This window comes from Passer domesticus, chromosome 2 (genome assembly GCF_036417665.1).
Source record: "Passer domesticus isolate bPasDom1 chromosome 2, bPasDom1.hap1, whole genome shotgun sequence".
NCBI lineage: Eukaryota > Metazoa > Chordata > Aves > Passeriformes > Passeridae > Passer > Passer domesticus.
In genome coordinates this window covers 69,691,130-69,704,391 of record NC_087475.1, presented here as the reverse complement: position 1 = coordinate 69,704,391, position 13,262 = coordinate 69,691,130, and the positions used below count along the sequence as shown (strand labels likewise).

The 13,262-nt window shown below is 40.6% G+C and overlaps 1 protein-coding gene across 1 annotated transcript in view; it reads right to left on the bottom strand.

The window, feature by feature from the left end:
- Positions 1-549: 549 nt before the first annotated feature.
- The window catches only part of KATNAL1 (katanin catalytic subunit A1 like 1), a 37,363-nt gene continuing 24,650 nt past the window's right edge, over positions 550-13,262 (bottom strand). Inside the window, exons 5-11 of the mRNA XM_064409092.1 lie at positions 12,512-12,636; positions 11,901-12,006; positions 7,340-7,498; positions 6,668-6,794; positions 5,565-5,699; positions 3,119-3,245; positions 550-1,635 (exon numbers count right to left, since the gene is read on the bottom strand). Of these exons, the coding sequence (XP_064265162.1) occupies positions 1,437-1,635; positions 3,119-3,245; positions 5,565-5,699; positions 6,668-6,794; positions 7,340-7,498; positions 11,901-12,006; positions 12,512-12,636 (978 nt within the window). The 3' untranslated portion in view covers positions 550-1,436. The remainder of the gene's footprint in view (positions 1,636-3,118; positions 3,246-5,564; positions 5,700-6,667; positions 6,795-7,339; positions 7,499-11,900; positions 12,007-12,511; positions 12,637-13,262) is intronic.

The following is a 13,262-nucleotide window of genomic DNA, read 5'->3' as shown; positions in this document are numbered from 1 at the left end:
GGTGCTGTGTGCTTCTTACTCCATCACATCTGTCTGTGCCACTAGGAGTCTCCAAAGAGAGCTCAAGGGTTGAATGCCTACCAAGCTGCAGGGCAATTCACATCCACCAAAATACTAAAGGCCTAGCTCACAACCTCACCTGAGAGCTTGCATGTTTCTCTGTAAATCTGGTTGTTTGGCCCCTCCTTCACATTCCTACCACAGGCAAACTTCATGTGCCAGACCTGCAGCAGGCCGAGTCTGTGAAAAGCTCACACAGTCAGTGTGAAAGAAGATTTCTCATGTTAGACTTTAGAGCCCTTCTCATCACTGCACTTGTATGAGGGAAGAGAAGAAACAGTTAAGAACATAGATCATACAGATCATTTTCTAAATATTACTAAACTAGTAATATTTATACATTTTTAAGAAACCTTCACAAAAAAAAATGCATGAACACTTCTACAACATAAATAGGTAAAAGTCCCTAGTAATTGCCTAGTAATGCTAGGAAAAAGGTCATATCTAATCAGAAGTGGAAGTTCACAGCCATTTGTTCTAAAGACAGCATTGTGTTTTAAATACAGCCTTGAAATTAGTGTCTTTATTAAACTCTTAGTACTAAAGTAATAATAATAATAGTAATAGTAATAACAATTATATTTAGATAGCACAGACAAAGCACAAAATGATTTAGATAGCACAGACAAAGCATAAAAGTGCAAGTTATAACCTAAGTCAAAGTGCCTACTGGTCAAACAGGTTCAAACTATGTTCAGAGAACAAGCATAAACCAGACTAAGAACAATTCATGCCTTTTTCTTTCCCTCTCATTCCCATCAGAAGTCATTGCAGGTAACACTGATAACAGTCTGAAGTGACATCAGTTCCAAATGGGAGTACATGAGAGGAGAGTCAGGCCCATGTCTTGACGGAAAACTGATCCTCATTTCCTCTGTGTAATGCCAATTAATCCACAGGCTTTGCTCTGAATATCCGAGCACAGAGAGAAAGAATAATAACTTGGATGCCACATTCAAGGGAGGCAGAAGCAGCACTTAAGAGCAGAGGGGGTACAGCAAGCCCTTGTCTGTTCCTCTGGAGTCACATCCCCCAGCTGATTTATTGACTCCAGCCATAAAAAATGACTAGGAGGAAGTTAAGTAACACTGCTCTTCATTTGAAAAATAAAAAGACTACCCTCAGAAGTATGATTTTTCCCTTCCTGTTTGTCTTATTTTTCTACTTCAGAGGTAAAATATCGTTTATAATATCAGCTCATTATTGTGTTCATTCCCTTTAAAGGCAAACAGCTTAAAAGATCCTGTCACCAGAAAGGGGTGGGATGAGGGCAGAAGCAGACCTTTTATTAAACCTTTAAAAAGATTTCTAACTCATTTTGAAAGTGAGAACAACAAAAACCATAAAACTCCAGCAAAGGAAAGCTGTCACTGAGATTAAGCAGATCCAAACTCCGCCATCCATTTTTCATACTTCTCCAGGTCTGCAGCAGAAACAGATTTGGAGATTTTCTTCAGAGCCAGCTCAAAGTCCCCCTTGGTAACCGGCATCTGAAGCTCTTCTTTAGAAAGTGCACGAATCTCTTCTGGAGTTAAGCCATTAATACGTCTTCTCATTGCCATTAAAGATGCATCCCTGGAAATACAGGACAATGCATGGGAGCTAATTGCTAGCAGAATGTGCTGTAAGCCTATGAATTTGAATTTTGATTGTATGCTCTTGCTAGAAACCACTGGCAGGAACACTTAAGACAGCATTTATTTACCATAGAAGATGCAGTTCACATCTTTCGTAGCTTCCATGTTCCCAGATCACTACATTAATTCAACATAAAGAATGGATTGGCACCAAAACCCATTTAACCATATGGTAAATGTGCAGAGATAATTAAAACTATAAAACTGAAAACCTTTTACAATGATTCATGGAGATGAAATTTTACAACTTTAGAGCAGAAAAGGGCAGGGTGGGAGACAAACTCAAAGACTTTTTTTTTAAGTAATCTGGATTGTTACACTGCATTCCTTTTAGACTTCAACTTTCTCCCTGCAGTGTAGCCCCAAAGGACAGTCAGCAAGGGTTAAGAGTGCAGCCCAGCTCAGCTGCCTGCTTGTCCATAGCCCCTGGATGTGTGAAGGGCAGAGCAGGAGGCATCAAACACAGCATCACTTGGCCCTGCAGTGCTGAGGCCATGGGTGCTTCATGCTCTGCCTGCTCTGTGACTCCTCCCCAGCTCAGATCCTGCCAGCCTGGCCCATCAGCTTGAAGAACGCTGCTCATTTTCTCACACTGTGGCCCACAGGCAGTCTGAAATTACATTTCCTTTTTCCCCAGGTTTTTCCCAGCAAGGGATAACACAAGCCTTAGGGAGAAAGGTAATTTCACTACTACGTGACACACACCGAGTTTTCAAATCCATGGAGTGATTTCACATTTTCAGAAAGGCAGCAGAGGGAGAAGAAAAAAGATTCCCAAGCCATACTCTTACAGGATCAGTTTCTCTTGACAGGATTCTTAAGAGACATAGACTTCCTTCAGATAAGTTTCTTTAAATACCTCTCCTTCACCAGGAAAGATTGATTTGTCAAAAATGAAACTAATTGTGGGAACAGAACAGAAATAAATTAAATACCAATATTATAATCTATATCCCCCTTGCACCTAGAAGATTCAGGTAGACACCAAGACTCAGCTGCACTGGGGGCTGTCCAAACATGCAGCATATAAAAGTCCCAAAGAAGCATTCTGTGAAAGGAATTTTTTGGATTATGGAATTCTAGCTCTTAAACTAATGGGATTTGAAAAAAACCCCAACAATCTGCTTTGCACTACATTAACAAATGCAGATGACTACAGAAAATGCAGCCAATTGTGACATGAGATTTGCTCAGATAATTTTTTTCACTTCAGATCAAGAAAACCACATCTCACAGAAAGACTCTGTGGTATTTGGAGCACTCCACAGGACAGTAATACATGAATGCAGTAAATAGATTTGGGCCTCAAACACAGACACGGTGAGCATGGCTTCAGCTGTAATGAGTATTGCCTTTTATCATATAATGCAAATGATGACTTCCCATGCAGTCCTATTTGCAAATTAAGGGCAATGAGATACCTGCAAACATTAGTGATGTCAGCACCAGAATAGCCTTCAATCTTCTCAGCAATTTCTTCAAGGCTGATATCAGGATCTAGTTCTACTTCCCGAAGATTAATCTTTAGTAGTTCTGCTCTGCCTTTTGCTAGAATATCAAAATATTTGTTTGAAGATTGGCATGAGTTACATTAAAAAAAAGATAAACACAACTTAGATTTTTCAGTGAAAAGTATGACCATAAGAGTTCAATATTAGAAAAGAGAGAGAACAAGTCATAGTGAAGTGTGCAATCAAATACAGTAATTTAAAATATTAAACCAGCATGGTCGAGAGATATTTGTCAAAGTGATCTGTCTCTGGAAATGTCTGTTATGTCTCAGGTGATAAAGCATTTGGTCACATATTACCCAAGGGCACAAAAGCACAATCCTACAAATTTCTGTTTCTTCTCACATCCCTTTGGATCCACTCCCTATTCGAGGGTTTGACTGCATATTAATCATAGAGTTTCATTAGAACTACAATGAGGATTCTATTAAAAGAGCTTCAGACAGCACAAACCTCTTAACAACAGGCTGAACTTTAAGCATATGTTTAAGCAGTTTATTCAGTTGGGACCCAAGAAATCAGCTGAAGCCTGATAGAAAACAGACACATTAATACAATAAACCTATATATTAATATATTTTCGATAGCAGTGTCCTGGTGTCCCACTTTCCTACCCAGACACAGTGTGCACACAGTGATAGCCAGCTGTGCAAATGAGCACTTATGCAGTCAATTAACCATTTCTCTTGCAGAGGGCACGTGCATATGTCCATTTGGGTACACTTGTTAAGCAGCCTAAGCTTGTAAGAGGGAATTCACATTTGACAGCTTAGGCCTCCATGTTACTGTGCACAAGGGTGGGAAAGAAGAGGATGACTGGTTTCCTGGCTTTCACTGCACAGGAAAAGTACGCCAGCTCAGCATCTTTATTCCCCAAGTGATCAATTTTTATGACCTATAAAGAAGGACAACTGCAATAGAAGAAGTAGCAGTAGGAAAGGCTAAAAGTCTTAAAGAAATGTCCAATAAAACACATTATGTTTTATTCATTGATGTCCCTAATTCTTATTTTTTTTAACTTTTGGGGAAGGAAAAATGCAAAAGAAAATAGAAGGCTTCTCTAGAGCTGCTGGTTTTGTGTGCTTTGCAGAACTGTCAAGAGCACAGAGTTATCCATCACACACAACTGGCACTAGCTATAAAATGGGGATTTATTATTTAGAGGGCACAATGTGCACACAGCACACCTGCAGAGAGTATCCTGCCTCAGAGAACATTCTTCTAATTGTTGCTGTGGGGCTAAGCAAGTCTGTGCAGCATTTTGAAAATTAAACACTACAGAATATACTCTTGCATCAAATTCCACAATATACAGGTGCATATATGCTACCATGACACTTTTTCAGTTAAAATGCCTGACTACATCATATCGCATAGCACAATTACAAATGCATCACTCAGACTTGCCCAGAGTAGCACAACATTCTTACTTGCAGAATAGATACAACAGAAACTAAGACTGGAAATAAAACCAGATCACATCTCGTATGTTGTCCAGGGTGTAATACACTGTGTTAAAAAACAATCTGGTTTAACTAGAAACAAGAGGAAGAGCTGATAGGATTTTAAACTAATTGGTCATAAAGACAGGCATCCTGTTAGGGGCTGTTACTGCCTGTAAGCTGCAAAGACAAGCTGTAGAACTATTAAGTGTCCTTAGACCTGCTAAACTCAATCACAACCACTGTCATCATGGACATGCACCTTGTTATCTTGAGTGCTCATGCAGGGAGATGTGGCATCCACTGTACCAAGAAGAAAGGGAGCTATGCAAACTTCAAGTGATAGGAATCTCAAAATTAATAGGACAGGTGAATGACAGCTAGGAAAGACAATACAAGCTGAGATGTCTTAGGGCAGGAAAGCAATCAGCCTGCTGCATTCTGAGTGACTGGAAGCACAGTAATAAAGGCAAGCAAGCAGTGATTTGCAATGAACTAAGCCTGTAAGTGAAAATTCATGGATCTACTTCTTTCCTTTTGTCTGCAAGGGCATGGAGTGCATTTGCAATATTTGTGAACATGTCCAAAGGCTGCCTTTGATGATCACTCAAGGGCTGACTGTTAAACATTTAAAATAATTCCAGGCTCATTAAAACTAACTCTCTTTCAAAATATAAGAACCCATCAATGGCTTGCAATGAAATGCCACAGCTCTTTGTTTTCCAGCCCCCAAGCAAGCAGCATTTCTTTTTTCCACTCTCTTTAAAAATAAAGCGATCCAGACAAATGATTAACCCCTGAATTACACTGCTCATCACTAAACCATCAGGATTCCTTACAAGCACAACAGTCCTGCAGTTATCCTAAACTCATCTTGTAAAGAGAGGAAAGGAAAATGGTCTTATCAAGCACACCTGTGGGCAATGGGATATAAATCCTCTTCTCCAGTCTCCGTCGGAGAGCTTCATCAATGTCCCAGGGAAAATTTGTAGCAGATAATACCATAACCATCTTGGAAGGGTCATCGTTTTCCAGAGCACCACCTACCCCTGCAAGCACAACAGTTCAGAGCAGTTGTACTCCAGAGCTCTTATTGATGGAGATGCTTGCTGAGAAACACTGCACAGACAAACATAGCCTGGACAAAGCTAAGCAACAGCTCTCTATAGTCCTCTGTCCCTTTCCAAACTTCCCATAGCTAGGTGTCACAAGACCATCATTATCACAGAGAGAGGGACAGCTCATTATTTTGCTGAGTAAGGGGAGGGCTTTCTTGGAAAGTGCTAATAGCACAGCAATATGTGAGTGTAGCCCTACTAGTCACACTGACAGTGATATCTCTGTCGAGTCTGGTCATAGAAGAAACAGGAGTCACTCAGCTTACCAAGTGAGGACTGCAAAGAGACAAAAAGCTTTCCTATCCTGAGCTTACCACAATGAACATGTAAATTTGAGAACATTTAAAATAGTAGTTTATATACAGTAATTTATACAGCAGTTTATGATAGCTGCAATATAAATGTGGCTATCAAACCTCTGCACCATACAATATTCCTCAGATGGTCATGCTTGTTGTGTGCAGCTGCACAAAACAGGTACTGCATCTGACTTAAAAGGGTAATATTAGCTGCCATCACAGAATACAGCAAAAGCAGATCTCACAATGGGGTTCCACGGTTGGAGAGTCTAGCAAAGGGCAGAATTTTGTTTAAACTGAATACAAATTAAATACCGGCATTAAATTTCACAAATCTCCATTATCTGTTTCTCATGGAGTCTGTATCTCTTTAATATGAGCTTTCAAGTCACCCTAAAAATAGCCATTTTAGAAAAAATAAAGCAGAACACCCTTTTCAGTTATCTGTTGTTGAACACTCCAAAAATACACTCATCTCAAGTTGCGTCTCATTTTTCTCTTATGCATAAAGCCAGATTTTCCAGATGGCTCGAGTTCTTACATTCCCACCTGTAAAGAAACAGCACCCCAGCCCCAAAGCCAGATCTAAGCCCCTGTTACCATCCATTTGCACAAGCAGCTCTGACTTGACTCTGCGACTGGCCTCGTGTTCATCCGACGTGCCTCGGCGGCTGCAGATGGAATCTATCTCATCAATGAAGATTGTTGTTGGTGCATAAAACCGTGCCTTTATTCAAATGAAAACATCACTATTAAGGCTGCTCAACAAGCACAGGCCCTCACCACATCACAACCCAGCCCTGCTAGGCATACTGCATGCATATCTTCCCTGACTGTCACAAGGGATGAATTCAAGACCTTGATTTACAAACTGTCACGTGCTGAGGTTTATTCACTTTAAATTGTACTCCTTGGGTCAGTGTTGGTTGGCTTGCCCCATCAAATGACATTGAAAAGGGGAAAAGAAACACTACCACAATAGGATAGTCTTCTTGACACAATACAGTCAGTTTTCATGTCCAGGTTTTGGGCTGGTGAGGGTTAGAATAAGAGTCAGAAGGGAGCTCAGCAATCTCAAGAGACCCAGGTTTTAGCTACGAATATTACAGAAGTGCAGTGAGGGTCCCAGAGGTGTAGCCTACATGGACATGTCCTTCACACACCCTGCATGATGGACTCCACGCTTCCAACATTCTACTGGAAAGGCAGGAAGCCAAGGGTGCTGTCCTTTCTCACCGTATTGAGCCCCAGATCACATCATGGAGGACGTACCATTTCGAACAAGAGGCGGACCAGCTTCTCAGACTCGCCTCTGTATTTGGACGTCAGTGTAGAAGAAGACACATTGAAGAATGTTGTCCCACATTCTGTAGCAACAGCTTTTGCTAGCATTGTTTTGCCAGTGCCAGGAGGACCAACCATCAGCACACCCTGAAAGGTGAGAACAAAGGTAATGAACAACAAATTAAGAAAACTTTGTCATTGGTACTTTACACAACATCTCAGTATGAGCCAAGATCTGGATTTAAATTAATAACATAGTCCTCATCAGTGGAAAGCAGAAGACAAGTATCCTGCTTCTGAGGACAGTGTGGAAGTGTTCTGCCATTTCTTCTTACCACTCCCCTGGAGTCAGAACCACAAAAGCTAGTACCTGTTGCTTGTGCCTAACACCTAGAAAATGGACAAGAGATTTATAGCCTTGCTCAGAATCAAACAGTAAGTTTTGTTTTCTCAGTAGAGAAATTTTCTACAGAAAAACTTTCCCAAAAGATCCTGACAATATGTATAAATCCGGTTGATGTTTACATTTGCACGAGAGCATTCACTGAATACATCAGTTTGTTTTTTGCTTAATCTCCTGATTTCAATGTTCCTATGACCACACTACTGCATCATAGCAATTCGTGGATGAAACACCATCCTCATCATGCTGGATGGCTGGACTGTACTGCTATTCCTATTTTACAGATAAGCAACTGTGGCTCATGTGGACTACTGCTTAGTCCCACAAAAGCCTAATCTGAACTCCAGTGATTATTCAGAAAGTTTTAAACTAGAAACAATTCTTATACCCACATCATCAGACTAGATCTCCATCTGTGGTCTCTGAAAGAAAGAAGCACACACGTCTGCAGCTCAGCACATTTACCCATCATTACACAAACAGTTTTTTGGCTTTACACACAGTGCTCTCAGAACTCATGCTTCTGAGATTGTATCACTGAGACGGGTTAATCACTCTTGATAATACTATCAAACACTGCCATTTTTATGAGTAGTCTTTCCAGCCCTTGCAGCAGCAGCACTGGAAAAGGACAAAACACTGTTCCATGTTCTACACAGTGCTAGTATAGGGCCCTGTGATTTTAAGTAAATCAGTGAAAATGTAGTGCTGAAGCAGCTTAGGGTTTTTCTCCCCCTCCCAATTGCAAGATCTTATTACACATGCTAACAAGAGTTTCCTAAAATTGTACTGTATTGCAAGGGTAATCAAATTAGCTAGTGTTAGAATTGCACATCATAATGTGCTTTGCAATTAATAACTTACATAAAATGCCACAGCAATAAAATATCTGTTAAATGCAAGCCATATAGCAAATTAGATTTCATCTGTTCCTCACAAAAATTTACTTCAAAAAGCACAAAGAATGACATGGAAGAGATCTATAAAAACAAATCAACCGGGAATGCAATTATTCAAAAATGTCCCATTCAAAAGCAATAGCCTCTCTGTATTCCATTTTCCATTAACTCTTAATACCTTTATTGCCATTTAATACTTAGCTAATGCAAGCTCAACATACATTCATCGGTAAATTAAATCAGAAATGTTCACATGCCATCTCTACAGCTAACAGTCCAAAGTCACTCCTCAGGCTGCTCAAGGTTTCCTAAGCTCCAGAGCAGCAAGCATAAAAAGTAAATGGACTCTCTTTTCTCCCTGTGAACACTCAGACATTCTGATTTGAGATGCTGCACAGTTATACTGATATTACACCAATATTGCAAATACAGCCCTGCAGTGACTGGGTGAAAATTACTCAGCCTGTAATATGCAGGTCAGAGATGACTTAGTGTTCTCTCTGAGTTTCAAATGTGTTCATTTAGTATTTTTTAAAAAGCTTTACCTCAATTCAAATCACATTCAAAGCATGTGTTTGATAAAGTGTGCTTAGTGCAGGAGCTGGTGATACAGGGAAGTAATGACATTTTTGGGATATTGGTTCACTTCTCCATTATTCTGGAAGGTCAAATCCTGGCTTCAGGTACACATGCAAAAACGGAAGCCCATCCATTGCTTTGCACCTCCTGCTAAGTGTTATTACAGGAAGCTTTACCTTGCACATGATACTGGTGGTGTTATACATGTGCATAACACAGGTGCAAAGCAGCCACACCAGGTGTAAAGCCAGGGGGAAAGTAAGTCTCTGAGGACAGAGACAATAGAAATATCAGTTAAAAAAAGAAAAAAAGAACAAAAAAAAAGAACTTGAGTTCACAGCAAAACAAGATGTGCATGGCTGCAAACAGAAACACATAGGATCAAGTTGCTCTTTCTGCAAACTAGGAGGCTGCCACTTACTATTTAAAATCCTTGACAAACACAAAGACTTCTTTATTCTTCCTCTAAGGCTCTGTTAATCCAAAGTATTCCAATAAGAAGCTGAAATGCACCGCAGGGAGTAAGTGTTTTGATGAAATCACTGCAGGGTTACTTCTTGTTGTTGTAACAATCACTAGCAGAGCAGTGGGAAGCACAGTGAGCAACCAGGCTTTCTTGGCACAAAACATTTCAGAGAAACAGAAAGAGCAAGCCCATGGACACTCAGAAACCCGTGGCTGTAACTACACAGCACCTGTGTTGAATCAGGGAAGACAGCTGGCTCCTTCAGACAAAGCACAGTTCTCTGAATACAAGCACAAACTGTGAGGGCTGTCTTGGGAATTGTTCTCAGGGGAGTCTGAGCATCCAAAACCAGCTTTGGCTGCCTTTTTCCCTGAATTATTGTCCTGAATTCCTAGGCTCAACAAATGCCTGCTGCTACACTGATTACTGCAAGAAACAGCCTTCCCTTCAATACTTTTCATCCTTATAGCACAGTCAGAGGTCAACAGTAGGGAAAATACATGCTGTTCTGTGTGAAAAATAAATTCATGAGAGTTACAGCTTCACAAGTCACCAGGGAAAAGGCTAACAATGAAGACTCTTCATAGCCTTGTCAGAAATCAATTTGCATTTCAGACTGAAGAGAGGAAATAATCTTAGAAACTTTTCCATGTCTACAACCACCTGGTTTTCAGAGGTGACACTGCTCAGGAGGAAAAGGTAATCTCATGCAAAGAGATGGAGATTGTAACTCTTTAAAGGACCAAGCTCCTTTATCCACTGCCACAACACTTGGAGACAAGGTCAGTGGCATTTTTTACATTTCCTGCAGTCTGTTGAGATACCTGCCTTAAAGACAGATGGCCACTACCTCCTCTGTGCATGCTAACAGGCAAAAAGAAAGCAGAGCAGATCTTTACTCCATTAAAAGATTTTGAACACTAGACAGATGGGGCCCCCATAGTCTATAACAAGAGGATCAACTTCCTCTAAGCCAAGAAGAGAAGAAAGAGATTCAGCTGTTCAAAATACACTGAAATCTCACTCTGCACATGTAACCCACAACATCTAGGCTCTGTCCAAGATGATAGCTCAGTTAACCCTAAGGTTAACCACAAGGCCACTGGTACTGACCACAAGCACTCTAACTGCAAAGGCTGGGGCTAGGTTTGCACTGACTGTAGGTTTGGGCTCCCTCCCTGCAACTCACTAAAACCTCTGTGAGCAGCTCTTAAGCAGCAATCTCCCAGCTCCTGCTGGGTCTGACCTAAGTATAAGCCAGGGAAGCACAAGGACCAATCAGGAAAAGACAGAACAAGTGTTAGTAGAGCAAGATCTGACACACGCTGCTGAACCAGCATACTAAACAGGAAACTGCTCACACACACAGCATTCCCTACACATGCCACTTCCTTCCACACTCAGAATAACAGACAATTTGCAACAGTCTCTTTTCCCCAATAATGCTTCTCAGTAACCAAAAAGGCCTTGTGTTGTGACTAGGTATTCCCCAAACAAGCATCAATCCACTCCACATCAGAAGCAAAATAATGCTGTTTGATGTTTACAGAAATGCTCACCAAACTCCTCCCTCCTCTTCCTTCTTAGCTCTAAGCAAATCCCAGATTGGGCTCACTTCTGGTCAATCAGCCTAGTTCAGTCCGATATCATTCCTGCTGCCCTGCATGCAACTCCTCCTACTCTGAATTTCTCACTCCAGCTGCAACTATGCCCAGTTGCAAATGTAAATGCAAAGCTAAGTCACCAGACTGGCCCCTCTTTCCTTGCTTCCTTGTACCATGCAGGCTGCAGTTTGCAGTCTGAGTGAGAGATAGCTGGAACATTTGGAGAAAAACAGTCCAAGGATTGCTTTCTTCTGGGAAGTGATGACAAATGGACACCATAAGCCTACGTAGAGCTGTCTGTTAAGATTTCTGCTTCAGTTGATATAATCTGTTTGCTCACATCTACAGGTTGGCATATAGAAAGTATTATAATATCAACAAGCTATAAGTGAGTAAATAAACAGAAAATACTGTTTACTCTAAGATACACTTCCAGCTGTTTCTTTCAGTGCCTTTTACATGAATCATTATGAGAGGATTTAATAAACAAATTCATGATCTTTTCTTTTTAGCCTTTGCTACAGGCATCCACACGTTACAGCAGGAGACTCGCACAGCTACAGCTTGCCATTTACAAAAACACCACATAAATTCTCACCTTCCAAGGTCTTCTGATCCCTTTGAAAAAATCAGGCATCCACATTGGAAGAACAACAGCTTCTCTTAATAATTTTTTGGCTTCTTCCAAATCCGCTATGTCATCCCTGTGTAAGATGAAGAAACTTGTATAAGATTCTCATACAACTATATTTCTTCTATTTTTATACAAGAGAAATAGAAAAGCTTTTCACTTAGTACCATTTCTTTTAATATGCAAGCATACGCCTCATGAGAGCACTCCTATCATACTGTGACCTAAAATTGAATCCACTTTTGGAAGACAGGGAAAAAATTATTTTCAACTCAAGTTACCCAGAGCTGCTTAATTAAAAATTGTTTTGGACAATGTGAACACCAAAGCAGTATCTTTAAAGATCTCTGGAGCCTATGTTAATTTCAGCAGTACCTGTAATGAATGTACTGCACTTAATATCAATTAGCAACAAAAGCTTAACTTTAATCAAATTAATAAACTGTTAAAGCAAAAGATCTCATGTTTGCCTGTCTGTAGAAGATTATCTTGTCTCCCTGTTTTAGGAGTTTGAAAACGGGTAATTTTTCTCCTTTCTCACATGAACAAAAACACTTGAATAGAGAAAATCCTCATACCAATGAATGCTTGGATTCCTTGACACGATGTCTCTTTCAAGAGCTTCGATCAGGTCTTTGTCATAACCCGCTCCATCAAATTTTGGAATTTCCCCATCACCAAATTCCTGGGGTATTTTCTTTCCCTAGAAGTGAAAATCATACAGACCCATAAGAAAATTACACAACTGACACACTTCCTGGCCAACCAAAGGCATGAATGCATGAACAGCCTCACAAAGGTGGCTGGGTCATGACTAGCTGAAGACCAGAGCACATATTGAAGATGCTACACTTGCCACCCTACCTGTCAGAAGTAAAAATCTGACACTATCATCACCAATAAGGAACAGGGAAGATATCACACGTGTTGTCTTTGACGAAAGAAAACCAAGATTCTCTCCCCTTGTTTCATTATATCCTTCCCACCCTGCAATATCTGCTTTCCTCAACTACAAACCTTCCATGTCTCACCTCTCATTCACATGCCAGCTTCATAAACAATTAAAATGCTTTTCAAAGGCTGTATTTTTTTAAAGGCTGCACCAAAAGCCCCAAAGGAGCTCCAAAGACACTCAGGTTTCAATAATTTTTGTAGTACACCAATGCTACATCAGTGATGAAGCCACACTCTGCCCCAAATAGCCCAGAGTTCTGGTTAATACTTCCACAGTGCCGTTCAGCTTAGGGGGGTGAAGCAACATTTTCCCTTTGAAGCATCAGGGCTCACGCTCCTCCTCTCTCAGTTCTGAAGGAAATCGCTTCCCCTCCC